A 19,899-nucleotide genomic window follows, 5' to 3' on the forward strand; every position below is an offset into this window, starting at 1 on the left:
ATTTTCTGTACTTCGGCCATCGTAAGTTACTTTGCTGCCCAAGTAACAAACACGGTTGTACCCTTTCTGGACACAACAAGATAGACTGTTGTAATAGTCGCTTGGTATAACAATCTCATAGCAATATATTAAAGATGCTTAAAAGAATGCTCCGTAAGGTTTCTTTTTGGGATTATTTCATCCCTATATCGGCGAGGATTTTCTTTTGCTTTATTGCTTTACGTTGATTTGGTTGTAGTAGTAACTACACTAAGTGTGTTTTTATTGACTCAAAGCAGTTTTCACTGATTTTGTTTTCAGTATATTCATTAATGTCACAATATAATAACTTTGAGCTATGTTTTTCACCCATAAGCAAGCATGAGCCTAAAATTAAACAGTATGGTTTCTGAAGTTTGAAGAATAGTGTCTCTAGATATAGCAAGGAAAAAAAGATTAAACCTTTGAGTATCAGTGGTTTCTGCCTCAAACTGTCATTTTATTACCTTTGTTTTGTGTACCAATGCCTTCCGCATAAAACCACCGACACTAATGGAAGACAGCCGGCCGCTGTGGCCAAGTGGTTCTAGGTGCTTCAGTCTGGAACCGCGTGACCGCTACAGTCGCAGTTTCGAATCCTGCATCGGGCATGGATGTGTGTGATGTCCTTAGGTTAGCTAGGTTTAAGTAGTTCTAAGTTCTAGGGGATTGATAACCTCAGATGTTAAGTCCCATAGTGCTCAGAACCATTTGAACCAATTGAACCTTTTTTTTTTAGAAATAGGCTGTGAAGTGTATCCGTTATCATCTGGGAACAACATTTTGTAATACGTGTAAAACTTTTTTTTTTCACGTGGATCCCAGTCTGAGGTGTAAACTTTAAACAGGCCTAAAACATAGATTTAAGTAATTAAATTACTGGGCCATACATTTAAGTCACAGTTGTTCCTAAAATGGTGACAGACTTATCAAGTGATTCTGAGCTGGACTGAGGAATTGCTTGATATGAACTTGGATCTCAGTTCTCTTGATACCACAAAATGCTGTTTCAACTAGATATACGAGGGCTGTAACTTCAATAGTGGCAACTGTTTATTCACAACCGATACAAGAGTTACATGTTTGCACCTGTTACTATCCTTCAAAGTAGTCACCAGCATTGTGCAGAACCCTTTGGCAACGATGTGGAAGGCATAGCAGAGCCTGTTCTGTTGATGGTGCGAATGGATCGGTCTAAAGTTATGGTGATTCTCGTGTACGACTGTGATGGTGTTATCCTAACGCATTACATTCCTCCATGGCAGACTGTCAATGGACAGTATTACTGTTCATTTTTGGAGCATAACCTGCGACCAGCTTTGCGAAAGAAGCGGCAACACTTTCTGCACAACCCACCCATCATTTTGCACGACTATGCCCGGATGCATACAGCACAAGCTGTGGCTGCTCTGTTCGGTCGACGGGAAGTACTGTACCATCCACCATACTCCGCGGACTTCAGTCCTTGTGACTTTGATTTGACTCTGAAAATGAAGGAACCACTTCGTGGCATTCGCTTCAGAACTGTTCCAGATATTTGACAGGCAGTAGACCGCTTCATTCGTACCATCAACAGAACAGGCTCTGCTAAAGGTATACTACGCCTTTCACATCGCTGGCAGCGGGTTCTACACAGTGCTCGTGATTACAGGTGCAAACATGTAACTCTTTTGTATCGGTTGTGAATAAATAGTTGCCACTATTTCAGTTCCAACCCTCGTGTTATTTTGAAAATTTACTTAACTACTGCGGAATATTGTTGCAAGTGTTACTTCATAAACAGCTGATCAGTATCTCTCTCATTCTAAAATTTGTGGATTACCATAGACTAAAAAACTACTCTTACATAGTGTTCATGGTTTGGGCAGGTTTCACGTAACTGAAATGGTGTGTGAATCCAACCAGTGTAATGTGGTTAGTGGAAAATGAAAACTATAATTGCATGGGCTCAGAATGACTACTTTTTTACAACATTACGAAAAAATTACGGTGAAGTAGTGGTATTAGATAGCCCAGTGAAAAAAGTACCACACACGATGATGTAGAAAAATAATGTAGCTCTCATTTTTACAATCAAAATTCTTCTAAAGCTGAACAACCATAATACAAAGATCTCCTGAAGATTACACCAAAAATCTACAATGTATCACAGTCTTAAAACTGAAGAGAATGCATGATTCTTATCTGATTCACAGTTGGAACAGGGGAGGGAGAAAACGAGCATGTAACGGAAGTTCCACTTGCCACACATTGTAATAATGTGAATTGTGAAATATTATGAACAATATTTCAGAAAAAGTCAAATGTTATGAAAGAAATCTCTCTAAATTCTGATAGTAAGGGAGCTGACTTCACATGTTTGCTGCTGATGAACTCAACAGGTACTTTGACATCCCAGCTCTTACATGTAAACTTCATAACAAGAGACCCATTGCATCCATCTACTGTAGCTCTACAAGCTCACTATTTTCATCTGCAAAAATATTCTAGCTTCAGAATCATTTAATAAATGTTTATGGTATTACTATAAATTACAAACCTTTATTTTGACCAGACAGCCATTACCAGTCATTAATATCATACCCAGTGGAATTGTAACTAGAAGGATAATTGGTTTGAAAATGGCTTTTTTGAGACAAAAGAGTTGGTATTTTTTGGTAGTGGTTTTTTAGTTATGTAACTAAACCAGCAAAAGGAAAGGAATTAGATCCTGTGTCAAATGCTGCACACTGCAGCCAAAACTGCTGATTTATTGTTTTCAGACATTGAGTCTGAATATATCCAAACAACAAGTTCTGATTTTATAATTTTAGCACGCAATATAAGAGAAAATGACATGTTACGGAAAACGATAGCAATGCTGAGGATAGGTTACCAGATTATGGAACAGACGGGCAAAATTTTCAAGGGAAGTAGAAAGCAAACATCTGACCCAGCAAAATGCACTCACAATATTTGAACAACATAAGGCGATTCGAAAACACAAAATATCGATGCAGTCCTAACGCTCCTGCGTCACTTTTGCCTTCGTAGAAGCACAAATATCGTTCATATGTTGGTTACCTGTGTTGTGTTCGATTAGTGGAGCTTGTTCCTCCAACTACACACCAGTTCCAGCAAAACTGAATATAGTAAAAGTTCAATCTGTCGAGTGTCAAGTTTTATATTTGTATGGTGGCTGGACATAATCATCGTAACGTACAGCTGTATTTACATACTATCCGCTTTCACAGTACTGCAATGCATATTTATAAGTCATTCGGGCGATATGTGATTGTTTTAATGGATGTGAGACAAAACTAACATCTTCTTGCCAAGAGCCGACGGTGAATGTCCGGTAATGCTTTTGTCAAAACTCCTAATCCTGTAGATACTTCTTAAGCTCTTGCCCATTAATGATTAAACCACTTGTTTAAAACTTGTGAAGCGGCTGAATTAACTCACCATTATTTTTATTTTATTATTTTTCCAAGTTTACAGCATTCTGAGATCTGATGATTTTTCGAGTCAAGAGTAAGAAAGCTGCCCCCAAAGCTGCTATCTCAGAAAGCTGGTATCTCAGAAAGTGACCTCATTGTGTCAACAATGGTTTCTTCGTCATTCATTTCGTTATTTAAATGCCACACAACCACAGGATCATTCTTCGTCACGAAACTATTGTACCAAAATTGTTGAATCGCTGTCGTTGGCAACAGTGAGACAAATAGCACAGCCGCCACGAAGTGTTGTGATTGGTGCCGACATGAAACGAAAGTATCTGGTAGCCGACGAAATTCTGCGCTTCCAAGGCTGCTTTGTCTGTGTGAGATGTGCATAAATAGAAAGTGTTGCTACTGTTTTGAAAATGAATCTTAAAAATAAATCCGTGTGGAATTTTTCAAGAAAGTGTGAGGGGGGGATAATTATCAGTTTGTGAAGTGTACCATCTGCAGGAAAGAATATAAACATTCAGGGAATATAAGTAATTAAAGAGACGACTTGCATGACGAAGAACTATGGAACCAGGGATTAGTAGTAGAACTGAAGGGTGAGGGATCAAAAATGGACAAGCTCTATAAAAAATTTATTTTAACAGAAGTAAGTTTACGACTCCCGATCAAAAGTAGAGAGAACTCTATTCTCTTTACGCACAAATGATCATTATCGATATGCTGCTGTACAGAACTTCTGAGCAACAAAGTTTGAAAAAATTTGTTCATACATTAGTCAACAAATATGGGTTTCTAGATGGAACCACACTTGATGTTAACCGGCATTGACTTGCCACTTTATTATGGATGAAAAATTACTTTCACCCATATTTAAAGTGACAAAAATTGCAGGTCATTGCAACGTAGAATTTACGGCACATGTAAATTACATTTTTTGAAGTGTTTCCTTCTTTAACTTGTCAATGCCATGCTGAGTTTCGGTTAATTCTTGCGATCAAGTACATGCCGGTACAAGCTAAGTCCGCATATGGTTGTATTCATGTCGGACCTCCAGCCAGAACATATAGTCGTCTGGACACTATTTCGGTGGTCCACCTGGCTGCCATATTCAGGCGAGTAGGCCGTCGCACTATCTCGCCGGGATTGAAATCGAACACTTTTTTTTTCCTTTATTGTAATTTTTATCACCTTACATAAGGCGGGCTGGCAGCAGCTGAGTACGCCGCTCTTCAGCCTTGAGATTTACAATAAGTAAGAAATAGAGGGGACACAGAGAATACAATCAAAAATGGCGGGCAAAACAATGTAGACACCAAAAAACAAAAGACACGGAGCCGTTCACGCCTGATGAGAAAACATCACTGACACTAGTGGACACGGCGCACAAAACAGGGACGATGGCGATGGTACACGTGAACAGTGGCGGCGTTCCGGCGAACAAACACTAAACACAAACGAAGACACACACACGAGACACTAATGGCGATGACCTCCGGCGCGCGAATGTTCACTATGCGTGTGCGAGTCCGGGGACCTGCCAAGAGAGGAGGAGGAGGAAGGGGAGTGGGAGAGCGAGAGGGGAGAGCAGAGATGCCACGGGCAGGGGAGAAAGGGGGGAGGGAGGAAGGGGGAGGGGAAGCCCGGGGGAAGAGCGGTGGAGGGAGGTGACGGGGAAAAAGGAAAGGGAAGGGAAGGGAAGGGAAGAGAAGAGAAGGGAGGGAGGGTGCCTAAAGGAAAGGACACAGGAAGTGGGGGGGGGCAGGGTCAAAGTTGATAGGAGGGGTAGATGGAGGGGAGGAGGACATCATCAGGGAGGGGGAGCTGGCGGAAGCCACCTTGGGAGAGGGTAAGGAGGGTGGAGAGATGGAGACCAGGTGGGACGTGGGCATACAGGCGCGGCAGCGGGCGGGGGTGGGAGAGGATCGGGGAGACGAGCGGGTGAGGAGGGTCGAGTTTACGGGAGGTGTACAGGATCCGTATCCTTTCAAGGAAAAGCAGGAGGTGGGGGAAGGGGATGAGATCATACAGGATCCGCGTGGGGGAAGGGAGACGGATGCGATAGGCGAGGCGGAGAGCATGGCGTTCAAGGATTTGGAGGGATTTATAAAAGGGAGGGGGGGCGGAGATCCAAGCCGGATGGGCATAACAAAGGATAGGGCGGATGAGGGATTTATAGGTGTGGAGGATGGTGGAGGGGTCCAGACCCCACGTACGGCCAGAGAGGAGCTTGAGGAGATTGAGTCGGGAGCGTGCCTTGGCTTGGATTGTCCGGAGGTGGGGAGTCCAGGAGAGGCGACGGTCGAGGGTGACGCCAAGGTACTTAAGGGTGGGAGTGAGGGCGATAGGACGGCCATAGATGGTGATGTAGAAATCAGGGAGGCGGAAGGAAGGGGTGGTTTTGCCTACAATGATCGCCTGGGTTTTGGAGGGATTGACCTTGAGCAACCACTGGTTGCACCAAGCGGTGAACCGGTCAAGATGGGATTGGAGAAGGTGGTGGGAGCGCTGTAGGGTGGGGGCAAGGGCAAGGAAGGCGGTGTCATCGGCAAACTGGAGAAGGTGGACAGGGGCTGACGGCGGCGGCATATCCGCCGTGTACAAGAGGTACAGAAGGGGGGAGAGGACGGAGCCTTGGGGCACACCGGCAGAGGGGAAAAAGGTGTAGGAATCTGTGTTATGGACGGTGACATAGGAAGGACGGCGGGAGAGAAAGGATCCTATCAGACGGACGTAGTTAATGGGAAGGGCGAAGGTTTGGAGCTTGAAGAGGAGACCGGAATGCCATACGCGGTCATAGGCACGTTCGAGGTCCAGGGAGAGGAAGATTGCGGAGCGACGGGAATTAAGCTGTTCGGTAAGGAGATGATTGAGGTGAAGGAGAAGGTCGTCGGAAGAGAAGGACGGCCGAAAGCCACACTGGGTAACGGGGAGGAGGCGGTGCTGGCGGAGATGCTGGTGCATGCGGTGGGTGAGGATAGATTCCAGGACCTTGCTGAAGACCGAGGTAAGGCAGATGGGGCGGTAGGAGGAGACGGCTGACGGCGGTTTGCCAGGTTTAAGGAACATGAGGATACGGGAGGTTTTCCACAGGTCGGGGTAGTAACCGGTGGACAGGACTACATTGTAGAGCCTGGCCAGGGTGGAGAGGAAAGAGACAGGAGCTTCACGAAGGTGACTGTAGGTGACACGATCGTGGCCAGGAGCGGTGTTGCGTTTCGTGCGGAGTGTAGCAATGAGATCCTGTGTAGTGATAGGGGCATTGAGTTTCGTGTGTGCAATGTTGTCCAAGTACTGGAAACCAGGAGCGAGGGGAGGGACAGATGTGTCAGTTCGATCGCGGATATCCGGGAAGAGGGAGTAATCGAACTGCGGATCATCGGGAATGGAAAATACATCGGAGAGGTAGGAGGCAAAGTGGTTGGCCTTACTAAGAGAGTCAGGGAAAGAGTGATCATCGTGGAGAAGAGGATAGTAGGGGGAGGGCTTAGTTCCGGTAAGGCGACGGAAGGCCGACCAGAACTTGGACGAGTTTATTGGTAGGGTAGCATTTAAACGGGTGCATGTCTGTCGCCAGTCCCGGCGTTTCTTAGCCGCGAGCAAATTACGAATGTGTCGCTGGAGTTGCCGGTGGCGTCGTAGTGTGTCCGGGTCACGCGTGCGGAGGAAGGCACGGTAGAGACGACGGGATTCACGGAGGAGGAGGACGGCCTGTGGGGGTAAGGTAGGACGGTGGGGGTGGATGGCGACAGTAGGGACGTGGGCCTCCACGGCCTCAGACAAGGTCTGCTGGAGAAAGGAAGCGGCATGGGTAACATCGTCAGGGTGGTGGTAGGTGAAGGGGTGGCTATCGACCTGGGTGGAAACGGTATCCCGGTAGGCATTCCAGTCGGCACGGGAGTAGTCATGGACATACTTAGGGGGAGGGTCATTACGAGGGTCGGGGCGGGGGCGACGACCGTCTGAAACGGTGAGGAGGACAGGGAGATGGTCGCTGCCAATAGGCTCCAGGACATCCACCGTTATGCGGCCAAGGAGGTTGGGGGAGGAGAGGATAACATCAGGAGTGGAGTTGGATTCGGGACGGGTGTGCTGGGGGATGGGAATGAGGTCGCCTTGAAGAGAGGAGAGGAACCGATGCCACCGCCGTAACTGGGCGGCGGAACGACTATGGATGTTGAGGTCGGCGGCGATCACGTAGGAGGAAAAGGTACGATCGACGTGGGAGAGGAAGTCGAAGGGAATAGGAGCGTTGGGGCGGACATAGATGGTGGCGCAGGTAACGGTAAGGCCGGGGAAGAAGAGACTAAGGATCAGGTGTTCGGTGGGGTCGGGAAGGAGAGGTTGGAGCCGAACGGGGATCTGGCGGTGGTGACCAATGGCAACTCCGCCACGCGCAATTGGGAGGGGATTATCGGAGCTGTGGAGGAGGTAGGGCGAAGTGTGAATGGTGTGGTGGGGTTGGAGGAAGGTTTCATTAAGGAGGAAGGCATCCACGCGGTGGGCGGCAAGGGTGTGCAGGAAGAGGTTCCTGTTGGCGGGTAGGGAGCGGATGTTGTTGAAAAGGAAATCAAACACGTCGCTGCTGCTCCTTTATACACCGACCGTGGGTCCACCGTGCGTGCGCGAACATAACTGCCCTCTAGCGACAGATACATCAGCGCACCGGTGGTGAAAGCTCGCGGAGACGATAAAAGCCGTCGCACCAGTCAGTGATTCCGTAATTTACCTACATCAATATTTTTAAAAACTTAATGATACACAATCATGCTTGTGTATTAGAATATTGGGTGAAACCTTACTGTAAGTTGCGTTTAATGACCACAAAATAATTGTGCTGTCCAGCGACTTCAGTTCCTGCAGAGAATGTTTTCTCCAAGGCAGGAGGAATAATTAATGAAAAATGCAACAGACTAAAGGACCAGACTTTATGTACTAGTTTTTATAAAACAAAATTTACATATCTCGTATTGTCTTTAATCAATAAAAAAAATTCTCAGAAAGCTATTTTTCATTTAGAATACTTGCACGGAACAGTCGATATATCGATCACCGTTATTAATACTATAGATAATATCGCATGTGTCAATTATCGATGTTTAAGAAACACTAGCTGAAAGCATGGTGCAGTAGGCGCTCATAATTGAATACGTCGGGTCCCCTTGCGACCGCTGTCGGCTTCCGTTGGAAAGGTGCGTTTCGAGTTATCAACTGTGAGACGCCGGTGAGGGCGGTGTCGATCTATGATACCACATTAAGTATTTAAAACATGCGGAGTACATTTTGGTTCCGTAAAACATCAGGTACTTGACATTGGACTTAAGCTTCCACTCCAAAAGCCAGTTATTATTATCTATCGCGATTGACGAGTACATGTGTGCCATATTTGTTGTTTATGAGAACAGAGAGACGTTGAGTGTTTCTGCGACTCTCTCCTGGTGGAAATGCTCTTGTACTGTAATTAGTTAACGTCGATTATGAACCACGTCTTGAAAATAAGAGTGGTGACAAAGAAAGTATAATAATCACCATATTCTCCAATACTGAAAAAAAAGCAACTTTTCTCTCTGCACTGACAAATTCCATCACGTGTTGTGCCTGTAAGATAATTGTTCACCAACACGGAGAACCGCCCCCCCCTATTGTTATTATTATTATTATTATTATTATTATTATTATTATTATTATTAAGGTACATGTGCGCAGTCCCGGTACACACGAAAACCGCACACCTCAGTAACGTAAAATGTCGCTATAGGCGGAAAAAACGAAACAGCGCATCCCATCTCCAATTTATCACTGGGCTTGACCCATTTTGGTTTCTCACTTGCGCCGTGGCACGATTCTGTGGGGGCAAGGATTTCGATGTATGCCAGGAATGTAAACATGCACCTGCAAATAGACAAAACATTAATCATACAACTTTCTTTTCGAGATGATAGCTAAAACTTCATGACCTCCCGTCGTATTATCTAGCGAAATGGCGCATTGGTTTAGAAGACACTGAACTCACATTTGGAAGGAACAGGGTTCAAATCAACAGGTTTAGGTTTTCAGTGGCCTCCCATAGTGGGTCGACATATTCCGGAAGAGCTGCTTTGAGAAAGACGTGGCCATCCCCCCCCCCCCCCTTCCGCCCTCCTTCCCTCCTTCCTTCCTTCCTTCCTTCCTTCCTTCCTCCCTTTCGTACTTGTACAAACTGTAATTAACGCGCGCAAACTAATGACCTCTCAGTCTATGGTTTATGTGACGTTAAACCTAATCTTCCTTCAGCTAACTACCACCTCCTCTGGCTTTGCAAAAACGTCTTGTTCGTCCCCACTAACGACACAGGGGAAGCACATCGAAGCAAGAAAAATACTTATTGAGGATATTGACGATTTCATAATAACTAGACAATCTTTTGTAAGGTTTAAGACAGAAACGCATTTCAGGTGCATTGCGTTTTCACTATTGGCGTAACAAGCCGAAATTTTTTTTTTTATTTGTGCTACTAGGGTACCATACTGTAAACAGTCACGTTTATTATGTTAGCCACTAACCGTTTGGGAGTGTTACATCTCCATCGTCAAGCGAATATGTCAGTTACTACAGTATGTAAGTGCGACTTTTAAAGAGGCTTATAGTCACTAAAAGACAGTGCCATAAGATACTCAGAAGTCGTACACTAATTACATCCATGCAGTACTGACGTAAATCGACCTCATGATAGAGATGGAATAATCTGAAAGGCGTACGCCGGCCGCGGTGGTCTAGCGGTTCTAGGCGCTCAGTCCGGAACCGCGCGACTGCTACGGTCGCAGGTTCGAATCCTGCCTCGGGCATGGATGTGTGTGATGTCCTTAGGTTAGTTAGGTTTAAGTAGTTCTAAGTTCTAGGGGACTGTTGACCATAGATGTTAAGTCCCATAGTGCTCAGAGCCATTTGAACCATTTTTTTGAAAGGCGTAGTTAAAAATATAATAATGTTGCAGAATTTCGTATATCCAATTCATATTCATAACATTCACGGTCAAGCCTTGCGTAAAAGTTCGTATTTTAAGTTGCACTGAGCGCCGCTGTCGACGGAGCATTAAGCAGCAAGAAAGAATATGAGTGAAGTTGGGAAGAGGTCTTTTGAGCCCTTTCCTGAGGCGGCGGCGTGTGCTTTCTCCTAAGTGCTCTGCAAGCCTGTGTCCTGTCCGCCCACACGAAGCGCCCGGCTTTCTCCCGGCCGTAGAAACACTTCGCGCCACGTCGCACTGCCTGCGTCCTACCCCGCTTATGCATCCGGCGATAGCGAAAGCCGCACGGCCAGTGCATACTCGGCGAGCCCGAGTGGCTTCTGATAGCTGCGCACCGTATCAGTTATCACCTCACGCCCTAGTTTAGAACTGCTGCTATGGAATGGGCCAGTCATGTGACCAGCCACAAATAGGGAGTTCAGAAAGTGAAAGTGAAAAATTCGGAAATGCCCATGTTTGTGTACAGGGTGTTTCCAAAAGACTCCACCGATATCACAAGACTAACACCGGTGAACCAAAGTATTATAACGACCTGGTTAATAGCGTGTTGGTCCACCTTTTGAACGCAATACAGCGAAATTTAATGACAAAGTACGAATCCTTCGCATGTCGTAAAAAGCCTGCTAGTGATACCTCCTGAGCGTTAAGTAAGTCAGCCGAAGTTAGGACGTCTGAACTGTCAGTCACGCTCTCGTTTTTCTATAGTATAAGGAATTACGTATCTGGACGTAGTAATTAATTGTGCATTATTTTAAGGCGTTTATTTACAAACGTATCGCTGTGGCATCCCAGACATTTATTTAACGTCGATTTCCAACAAGCACAGCCATCTACAACCATGCAATTAGAACTTTTTCGGGTAAGTATTTTTCCAGGTAAGTATTTTTCCAGAGGCGCAACTGTATTTGTTGTGAAGAACGACACGGGACGTGAAAACTTTGGTGGAAAAGGAACAGCGTGGAATTCCTCGTTCCACTACACTGCGCCGGCCGGAGTGGCCGAGCGGTTCTAGGCGCTACAGTCTGAAACCGCGCGACCGCTACGGTCGCAGGTTCGAATCCTGCCACGGGCATGGGTGTGTGTGATGTCCTTAGGTTAGTTAGATTTAAGTAGCTGTAAGTTCTAGGGGACTGATGACCTCAGAAGTTAAGTCCCATAGTGCTCAGAGCCATTTGAACCATTTGAATTACACTGCGGTGCGTGAAGTAGTGTGTCTGGCATGTCAGATTTTTTTGCCTCGTGGACAGGCGACATCATTTCTCGTCACAAGCAGAAGATAAGAGCCGCCATATTGTATGGCGCTAAACATCGTACTTGTTGGGTTTTCTTTCTCATAGAGTACGTGGTATTGATATAAGTTGTTTCAAAGCATATGCAAATTGAGGATCTCCCGAAAACGCGCCGTTCTAGCTACGGTTTTTAATAAAAGACAGGAAACTAAATATCGGTAGGTAAAGGCTTCCTTTAGTTGACGCTTTTATTGTTATAACTTGTTTGCTATGAAAGTACACTGTTTCAGTGCTACGACAAAATGATGATCTACCAAAAGCGCGTTTTTCTGGTAAAATTTGCATATTAAATATCAAATAATGACATTAGTGGATACAGCCTTTACAGAACATATGCCAAGACCAGGTTGCTACTCGAACTTGTAGCACAGTGAAGAGCATCGTGGGCGTGGAGTTGAGTGCAAGCCAGCAGGTTCGCGTTCGCCTTCTCCCAAAAAAAAAAAATAGTAAATAAATAAAAATATAAAATCCACCTATTCTTGTCTAAGAGATTTTGGGTCTCTCTTATTCATGTAATAGAAGTATTGCCTCAGTTTTAATCTGCCAGGAAGTTCCATAAATAATGTATTTGATGCAATTCTTGTTGCAAAGTCCAACGACTGGAATGTTTCTCCAGTGTCCAGAAACCTTATCGCTTGTCTCTGTCTGAAAGTAAACACAACTTACACACTGGAATTTTTGCTGTTGTGAAATTTTTGTAAAAACGGGCTCATGTTTGTGTCTTGCCATTTTCACTGATGGTGAGCAGCTTCGACAAAATCCCTACCATTCAAATGAAGTCGCGAAACAAATCTCTTTCGTGTAATGTGTGTGATGAACTACATTATTTCTGAGAGCCGGTAAGAAATGCAACATCGAGAATATGGATATTATGCACGCACAAACTGACATTGGACACTACACCTTAACTATAATCAATTTAAAACTGAAATGGGGTGAAAATTCAATTGTTAACAAGTAACTTCTACTAACATCTATCTTGGATCGCTGTACAGCATTGTTTAGTGTTCCTCTATCAACAATCCATTGCTTAGACTATCGACGAGCCAAGAATCTTCTTCACGAATTTCTCCGCTCTTCTTCGACAATCGCTAGTAAAGTTAACATGGCTGTTTTTCGCGCTTCCATTTTTTGAAAAAAAAAACCACTGTGGTTTGCGTGACAAAGAAGACAACAGCTGCTGGACACGGCCGAGAGCGCAGTTCACGTTCACCAGTTCGTCCCATGTTCATACGGTGCTCTCTTTCGTGAGGTCGGATGCCCCGTCCGCATCGACGTCAACGTTAAATGAGTCCGTGTGAGGCCGGATTTACGTGTCGATTCGCAAAATTTAATCCAAGAACGGGTTGTCTTTTCCTTCCAGTCTCATGTGAAAAAGTAAGCTCAGTTAAACTACACAGCTCCTAGGTTACCGTTTACGGACTCGTGGATATTATGAGAAAGACACAGTGAGGTTTAGTTCACGGGGGCAATATTTCACGCCAATACTAAATTCTGACGCTTTCTAAGACCGCCGGTCCTCTATAACCTAATTTCCAGCGTGTTCGATATTTGGCAGAGCGACGTGACGTTGCGCTGAAGTTCGGTCCAGTACGGACCGACAGTAAGGATACAGGGTACTTATAAAATGGTGGAAAATCGAAATTTTTTATGTCTTTATTAAATTCTATAGTCATTCCTGGTTACATTTCTATATACATTATAGGGTTTCAAATGAAAAATGACCTCTATTTACCAAATTTCAAAGTTACGGTCATGTATGCTGCCACGCCCCCTTTATTTCTGTTACAGAAACCAGTATTATTTCGAAAAGAACTGAACTTTGTTTCCAGCGATTATACGTATTATACATAGTATATGTTGGTGACAATGCAAGTTTCTAGTGTCTGTAAATGATCATCTTTGCTAGTATTTACTTTTGTTTTGCTGAAGCGGTTCGTTAACGTGCTACTGAATGTTTGTTCCCCAAGTGCTACATATATCTGTGGAAGTACATATCCTTTAGTGTGCAATAAATACGAACTATGCCACACATCAAGAAATTCAATAAAAGGAAAGTCCGTGGTAACCAGTTCACAAACAAAGCAAGCCACACTGTTGAAAGTAACCTATGTATCAGTTCTACAGGGAAGAAACTCCGACGTGGCACGCCTCCTGGTGATTCAAATTTTTGTGTTAACAATGACGCTGTTTGGAGTGGATTTGTAGTTGTTGTTGTGAGCATCATATCTTCTTTGATAAAGGAAGTGGCGAAATGTAAACAATGTGATTGTGTAGGCAGTCTGGAAATAACTGAGCAACAAAGTAGCAGGAAGGGTTTAGCGTCAAAATTAGTTCTGTTTAGATCCTGCAACAAATCTACCTCGAAAATGACTTCGAACATTGTGCATAATTCATATGATGTGAATTTGAAGTTAGTGTATGCAATGCGCGCAATAGGAAAAGGAAAAAGGTTGCTTAAACGTTTTGTGACTTGATGGGCCTTCCTCCTCCTCTCAGTAGGATCAGCAAGCACGTAAAAATACTTTTAGAGGCCTGGACGGTTGTGTCTAAAGCATCTATGAAACTTGCAGTAGAAGAAACTGTAAATATTAGTGGAACCAGGGACATTGCTGTTGCACTTGATGGGACATCGTTCCTTGAATGGTGTTGCAAGTGCTGCTTCTCTGGAGAATGGAAAAGTTGTTGATGTTGAGTGCTTATCTAAGTGCTGCCACACCTGCCATTGTAACACTGAAGGACATCTTGAATATCAGTGTTCTAAGGATTATGATGGTTTACAGTGGAGATATGGAATGTGATGGAGCTCTAAAAATATTTCAGAGGTCGGTTTCCGTTTATAAGATTAGATATACGAGGTACCTGGGCGATGGGGCTAAAGCTTTCAATAAAATTAATGAGTTCAATGTTTATGGTGATACCTTAGTAACAAAACTGGAGTGTTGTGGACATGTGTAAAAGAGGATGGGTGTTAGATTGAGGAAGCTACGAAGAGAAATGAAAGGACTGTTGTTATCTGATGGAGAATCTCTGTCTGGCCGAGACAGATTGACAGAAACTGAAATAGATCTTCTTCAGAGTTATTATGGACTGGCCATTAGACGAACTGCACCTCTGAATGATGTTACAGCAATGAGAAAAGCTGTATGGGCCACCTACATTAAAAAGTTGTCCACAGATGGCCACCCTGTTCACGGACTTTGCCCTAAAAGAGCAGATTCTTGGTGTGGTTACCAAAAAGCAAAAGAAAGTGGTCAAATATACAATCATGAGCATTATTTTCCTGAGCCTGTTACGAATAAAATAAAACCAAGTTTTAGAGACCTGAGTGTGACCCTGTTTCGCTTAGTAAATGTATTCATGGATGCACTCAGAAAACAAATCAAATTTTCAACCATTGCTTATGGGAAAGATTACCCAATAATGTTTTTGTGAATACATTAAAAGTTGGTGTACTAGATGCAGCGATATGTTTCAAGGATGGAGTGATTGGAAGGTTGGAGGTCCTGAGAAATTCAGGCATAAAATGTGGCTCTAATATGGAAGATCAATTGCTTGCGTGTGATAGACAACAGGTGCATGAAGCTGAAAGATTCGCTCTTGAAGTTACCAAAGAAGCAAGACATGCTAAAAGGAATGCCAAGAGGAAGCTTGAAGATTGAGAGATGCTGCAGAATGCTTGAATGTTCTGAGGCCCAGTTTAGTTGGACTCATATCTTCAACCACAATTACGTGCAAGTTGTATTTTTCAGAATTCAAGTACAAATATTTCCTCAAGGTTTTCAGGCATTGCTGTAATTTTTTTCTATAACTTGCGATAGTCCATACTTATGCAATAGACCTAAAGCTTCATTGCAGAACCAACTGAATTATAAAAAAATTACATTTTTATTAGGAAAAAATTATAAAAATTAAGATGTGATGTTTTTAATCCTTGTAATATAGATAATAGGTGGAATTAAATAGGTCTTATACCTCAGCCAACATGTAATGCATATCTGGTTAAAGTTTGAAGGAGACCAAATGTATGACATTGGATTAAATGGTACCTCAATTTGAGGAAAAAAAAAAGCACTCCGTCTTCAGGCCACGAGTGGCCTACCGCGACCATCCGACCGCCGTGTCATCCTCAGTGGAGGATGCGGATAGGAGGGGCAGGGGTCAGCATACCACTCTCCCGCCCATTATGATGGTATTCTTGACCGAAGCCGCTACTATTCGGTCGAGTAGCTCCTCAATTGGCATCACGAGGCTGAGTGCACCCCGAAAAATGGCAACAGCGCATGGCGGCCGGGATGGTCACCCATCCAAGTGCCGACAGCGCATAACGTCGGTGATCTCACGGGAACCGGTGTATCCACTGCGGCAAGGCCGTTACCCTCAATTTGAGGAAGCATTTTGGAAAAAATAATTGCATCAGTTTCTGTGTAATTTTTTTAATAACCGTAAGCAGGCTAAAAAGTATTCAAAATACTTCTAATTTGTTTAGAAAGTGTGCTGCATTACCTGACATTAACAATAAATCTGTAAAACATCAGTGCCAGAAAGAAATAGGTGATGATTTTTACATGCTATTAAGCCGAAAAGTACCCTGTATCCGCTGTACTGTGTGTTGCAGCCGGTTGCCTGAGCTGGAGGTGCAGAGGTGTCGGCAGCCGCAGCCGGTCCGTGGTCGGCCGCCGGCGACATGACGCGGGTGCGGGAGTGGGGGCTGCAGGACCGGCCGCTCAACACGGTGCACTTCGAGTCGCCGTCGCACACGGGCACGCTGCTCTGCGGGCTCAACACGCTGCGCTCCAAGGGGCTGCTGCTCGACGTCACCCTCGTCGCGGAGGGCGAAGCCTTCCAGGTACATCCCCGGGGCGCAACCGGCGAAAATTTTGCCCTAACTAAATCTAAGAATTACGAATTAGAGCAATTTTCGAATTAAAAGCCTATAATGCAGCACTCGAGCTTTATTTAATATTTTACAGCACAAAATTCTAGTATGCTGTTCTTGTTGTGTTCTTCAGTCCTGACACTGGTTTGATGCAGCTCTCCGTGCTACTCTATCCTGTGCAAGCTGCTTCATCTCCCAGTGCCTACTGCAACCTTCATCCTTCTGAATTTGCTTAGTGTATTCATCTCTTCGTCTCCCTCTATGATTTTTACCCTCCACGCTGCCCTCCAATACTAAATTGGTTACATCCCGGTTGCCCCAGAACATGTCCTATCAACCGGTCCCTTCTTGTCAAGTTGTGCCACAAACTCCTCCCCAATTCTATTCAATACCTCCTCATTAGTTAGGTGATCTACCCATCTAATCTTCAGCATTCTTCTGTAGCACCACATTTCGAAAGCTTCTATTCTCTTCTTGTCCAAACTATTTATCATCCACGTTTCACTTCCATAAATGGCTACACTCCATACAAATACTTTCAGAAACGACTTCCTGACACTTAAATCTATACTCGATGTTAACAAATTTCTCTTCTTCAGAAACTCATTCCTTGCCATTGCCAGTCTACATTTTATATCCTCTCTACTTTGACCATCATCAGTTATTTTGCTCCCCAAATAGCAAAACTCATTTACTACTTTAATTGTCTCATTTCCTAATCTAATTCCCTCAGCATCACCCGATTTAATTTGACTACATTCCATTATCCTCGTTTTGCTTTTGTTGATGTTTATCTTATATCCTCCTTTCAGGACACTGTCCATTCCGTTGAGCTGCTCTTCCAGGTCCTTTGCTGTCTCTGACAGAATTACAATGTCATCGGCAAACCTCAAAGTTTTTATTTCTTCTCCACGGATTTTAATACCTACTCCGAATTTTTCTTTTGTTTCCTTTACTGCTTGCTCAATATACAGATTGAATAACGTCGGGTACAGGCTACAACCCTGTCTCACTCCCTTCCCAACCGCTGCTTCGCTTTCATGCCCCTCGACTCTCGTAACTGCAATCTGCTTTCTGTACTAATTGTAAATAGCATTTCGCTCCCTGTATTTCACCCCTGCCACCTTCAGAATTTGAAAGAGAGTATTCCAGTCAACATTGTCAAAAGCTTTCTTTAAGTCTACAAATGCTAGAAACGTAGGTTTGCCTTTCCTTAATCTATTTTCTAAGATAAGTCGTAGGGTCAGTATTGCCTCACGTGTTCCAACATTTCTACGGAATCCAAACTGATCTTCCCCGAGGTCGGCTTCTACCAGTTTTTTCCATTCGTCTGTAAGGAATTCGCGTTAGTATTTTGCAGCTGTGACTTATTAAACTGATAGTTCGGTAATTTTCACATCTGTCAACACCTGCTTTCTTTGGGATTGGAATTATTATATTCTTCTTGAAGTCTGAGGGTATTTCGCCTGTTTCATACATCTTGCTCACCAGGTGGTAGAGTTTTGTCAGGACTGGCTCTTCAGAGGCCGTCAGTAGTTCTAATGGAATGTTGTCTACTCCCGGGGCCTTGTTTCCACTGTGCTGTTAGAGATCAAAAATTAATAATTCTCTTGCTTGGTGATTTTGTTGTATGGGAATTAGGCTGTGTTTATAGGTTCGTTCGAAATACGGTTGCAGTCGTTGTAACCAGACGAATGCGTTCAACGCAGGTATTCTCCTAGTTCCCGTGGTTAGTGTGCACAGCATGTTCGAGTGACGGCCAATAGACGTTCGCAACTACTTTCGACTAAAGGAAATTCTTATGAATCCAAAGCGGTTAATAACACTGCTCCAGAGAGATCAGCGTGAGCATGCATAACGCGTAGCTTTTTTTTTTTATTCAGTATCGTAGCAGTCTCGTTGAAGGAAATAGCCGGCCATTGTGGCCGAGCGGTTCTAGCCGCGTCAGTCTGGAACCGCGCTGCTCCTACGGTCGCAGGTTCGAATCCTGCCTCGGGCATGGATGTGTGTGCTGTCCTTGGGTTAGTTAGGTTTAAGTAGTTAAAAGTTCTAGGGGCTGATGACCGCAGATGTTAAGTCCCATAGTGCTCAGAGCCATTTGAACCATTTTTTTGAAGGAAATAAGTAATAGGTTTCTACTAGTCTCTTAAAGGAACGGTACAGCTCAACCTTGAGAAAATTTAATACACCCTAATTTAATTTCTGCTCTTCAGAAATTTTTCTGCAGAAACGTGTTGCGTATGTAAAGCTTGTGGGTATCAGAAGCAAAAGGGTCTTAATATCCTCTGTTAACTTCACTTCCAAAATGAATAAATTTTCCTTCTTTCATACAAGGATCCCGTCCCGAGAACCGATAACTCAGTTTGCATACTGTACGTACTGCAATAAATCAAATGCGCATTAACATCGCGAAATTAAACTGCGTACCAGATTCATAACCTGTGGATGCATTGCAACCACTCCTTACAAACTATTTTTCTTAAAAATAGTTTCCAACGTTTGTAATGTATGGGAATTTACTACGTTGTAGATTTTTAATTTTGGTACTAAGTTTCTGCATTGTATATTCAATCGGCAACAAAATTTTTTTGCCAAAATCATTGAGAAAAGTTTAAAAAATTTGTCGTCATATGCATATAATCAGAAAATGTAAAAGAAAATAAGATGAGAAAAGTAGTGTTAGGAATAATTAAGAACTCCGTTAGTTAACATTTTGCGTCATTGCTTCTCCAAGAAGTGCCGATCACAAATGGGAAGCAGAAATGTTTGACTCAATTTCATTAATCAAAATCGGTGTTTTTGGAAAGTCTGCAACTATGATTCATTCTTTACACAATGAAACACTGCACCACTTAAGGTTTTTTCCACGCTTGTCATGATGCATTTAGAGAATTTCTCATTATCATTATCAAATATTTACATTAGTATTTTCTGTGTTGTGCAGCCAGTCTTGCACAGTAGTCGTCTTTTTGAGGTTATAACATAGTATGTCTTCTTTCATTATGCAGCTGGACGATGTTGCCGAGCGGTTCTAGGCGCTTCAGTCTGGAACCGCGCGACCGCTACGGTCGCAGGTTCGAATCCTGCCTCCGGGCATAGATGGGTGTGATGTCCTTAGGTTAGTTAGGTTTAAGTAGTTCTAAGTTCTAGGCGACTGATGGCCTCAAATGTTAATCTCCGTTAGTCCTCAGAGCCATTTGAACCATTCCATTATGCAGATGCAGAAAAACACATGCGCACGCGCGAAATAACTCCTACTGTGAGTGCGTGCGTGCGTAGCAA

The 19,899-nt window shown here is 43.9% G+C and overlaps 1 protein-coding gene across 5 annotated transcripts in view; it reads left to right on the forward strand.

The window, feature by feature from the left end:
- LOC126196656 (kelch-like protein 26) overlaps positions 1-19,899 on the forward strand; it is a 347,281-nt gene that overhangs the window by 251,927 nt on the left and 75,455 nt on the right. For all 5 annotated transcript variants that reach the window (XM_049934584.1, XM_049934583.1, XM_049934581.1 and 2 more), the window contains one exon: positions 16,357-16,587. In XM_049934584.1, the coding sequence (XP_049790541.1) occupies positions 16,426-16,587 (162 nt within the window). In that variant the 5' untranslated portion in view covers positions 16,357-16,425. The remainder of the gene's footprint in view (positions 1-16,356; positions 16,588-19,899) is intronic.

Source organism: Schistocerca nitens, chromosome 1, assembly GCF_023898315.1.
Source record: "Schistocerca nitens isolate TAMUIC-IGC-003100 chromosome 1, iqSchNite1.1, whole genome shotgun sequence".
In the NCBI taxonomy this organism is placed as follows: Eukaryota; Metazoa; Arthropoda; class Insecta; order Orthoptera; family Acrididae; genus Schistocerca; species Schistocerca nitens.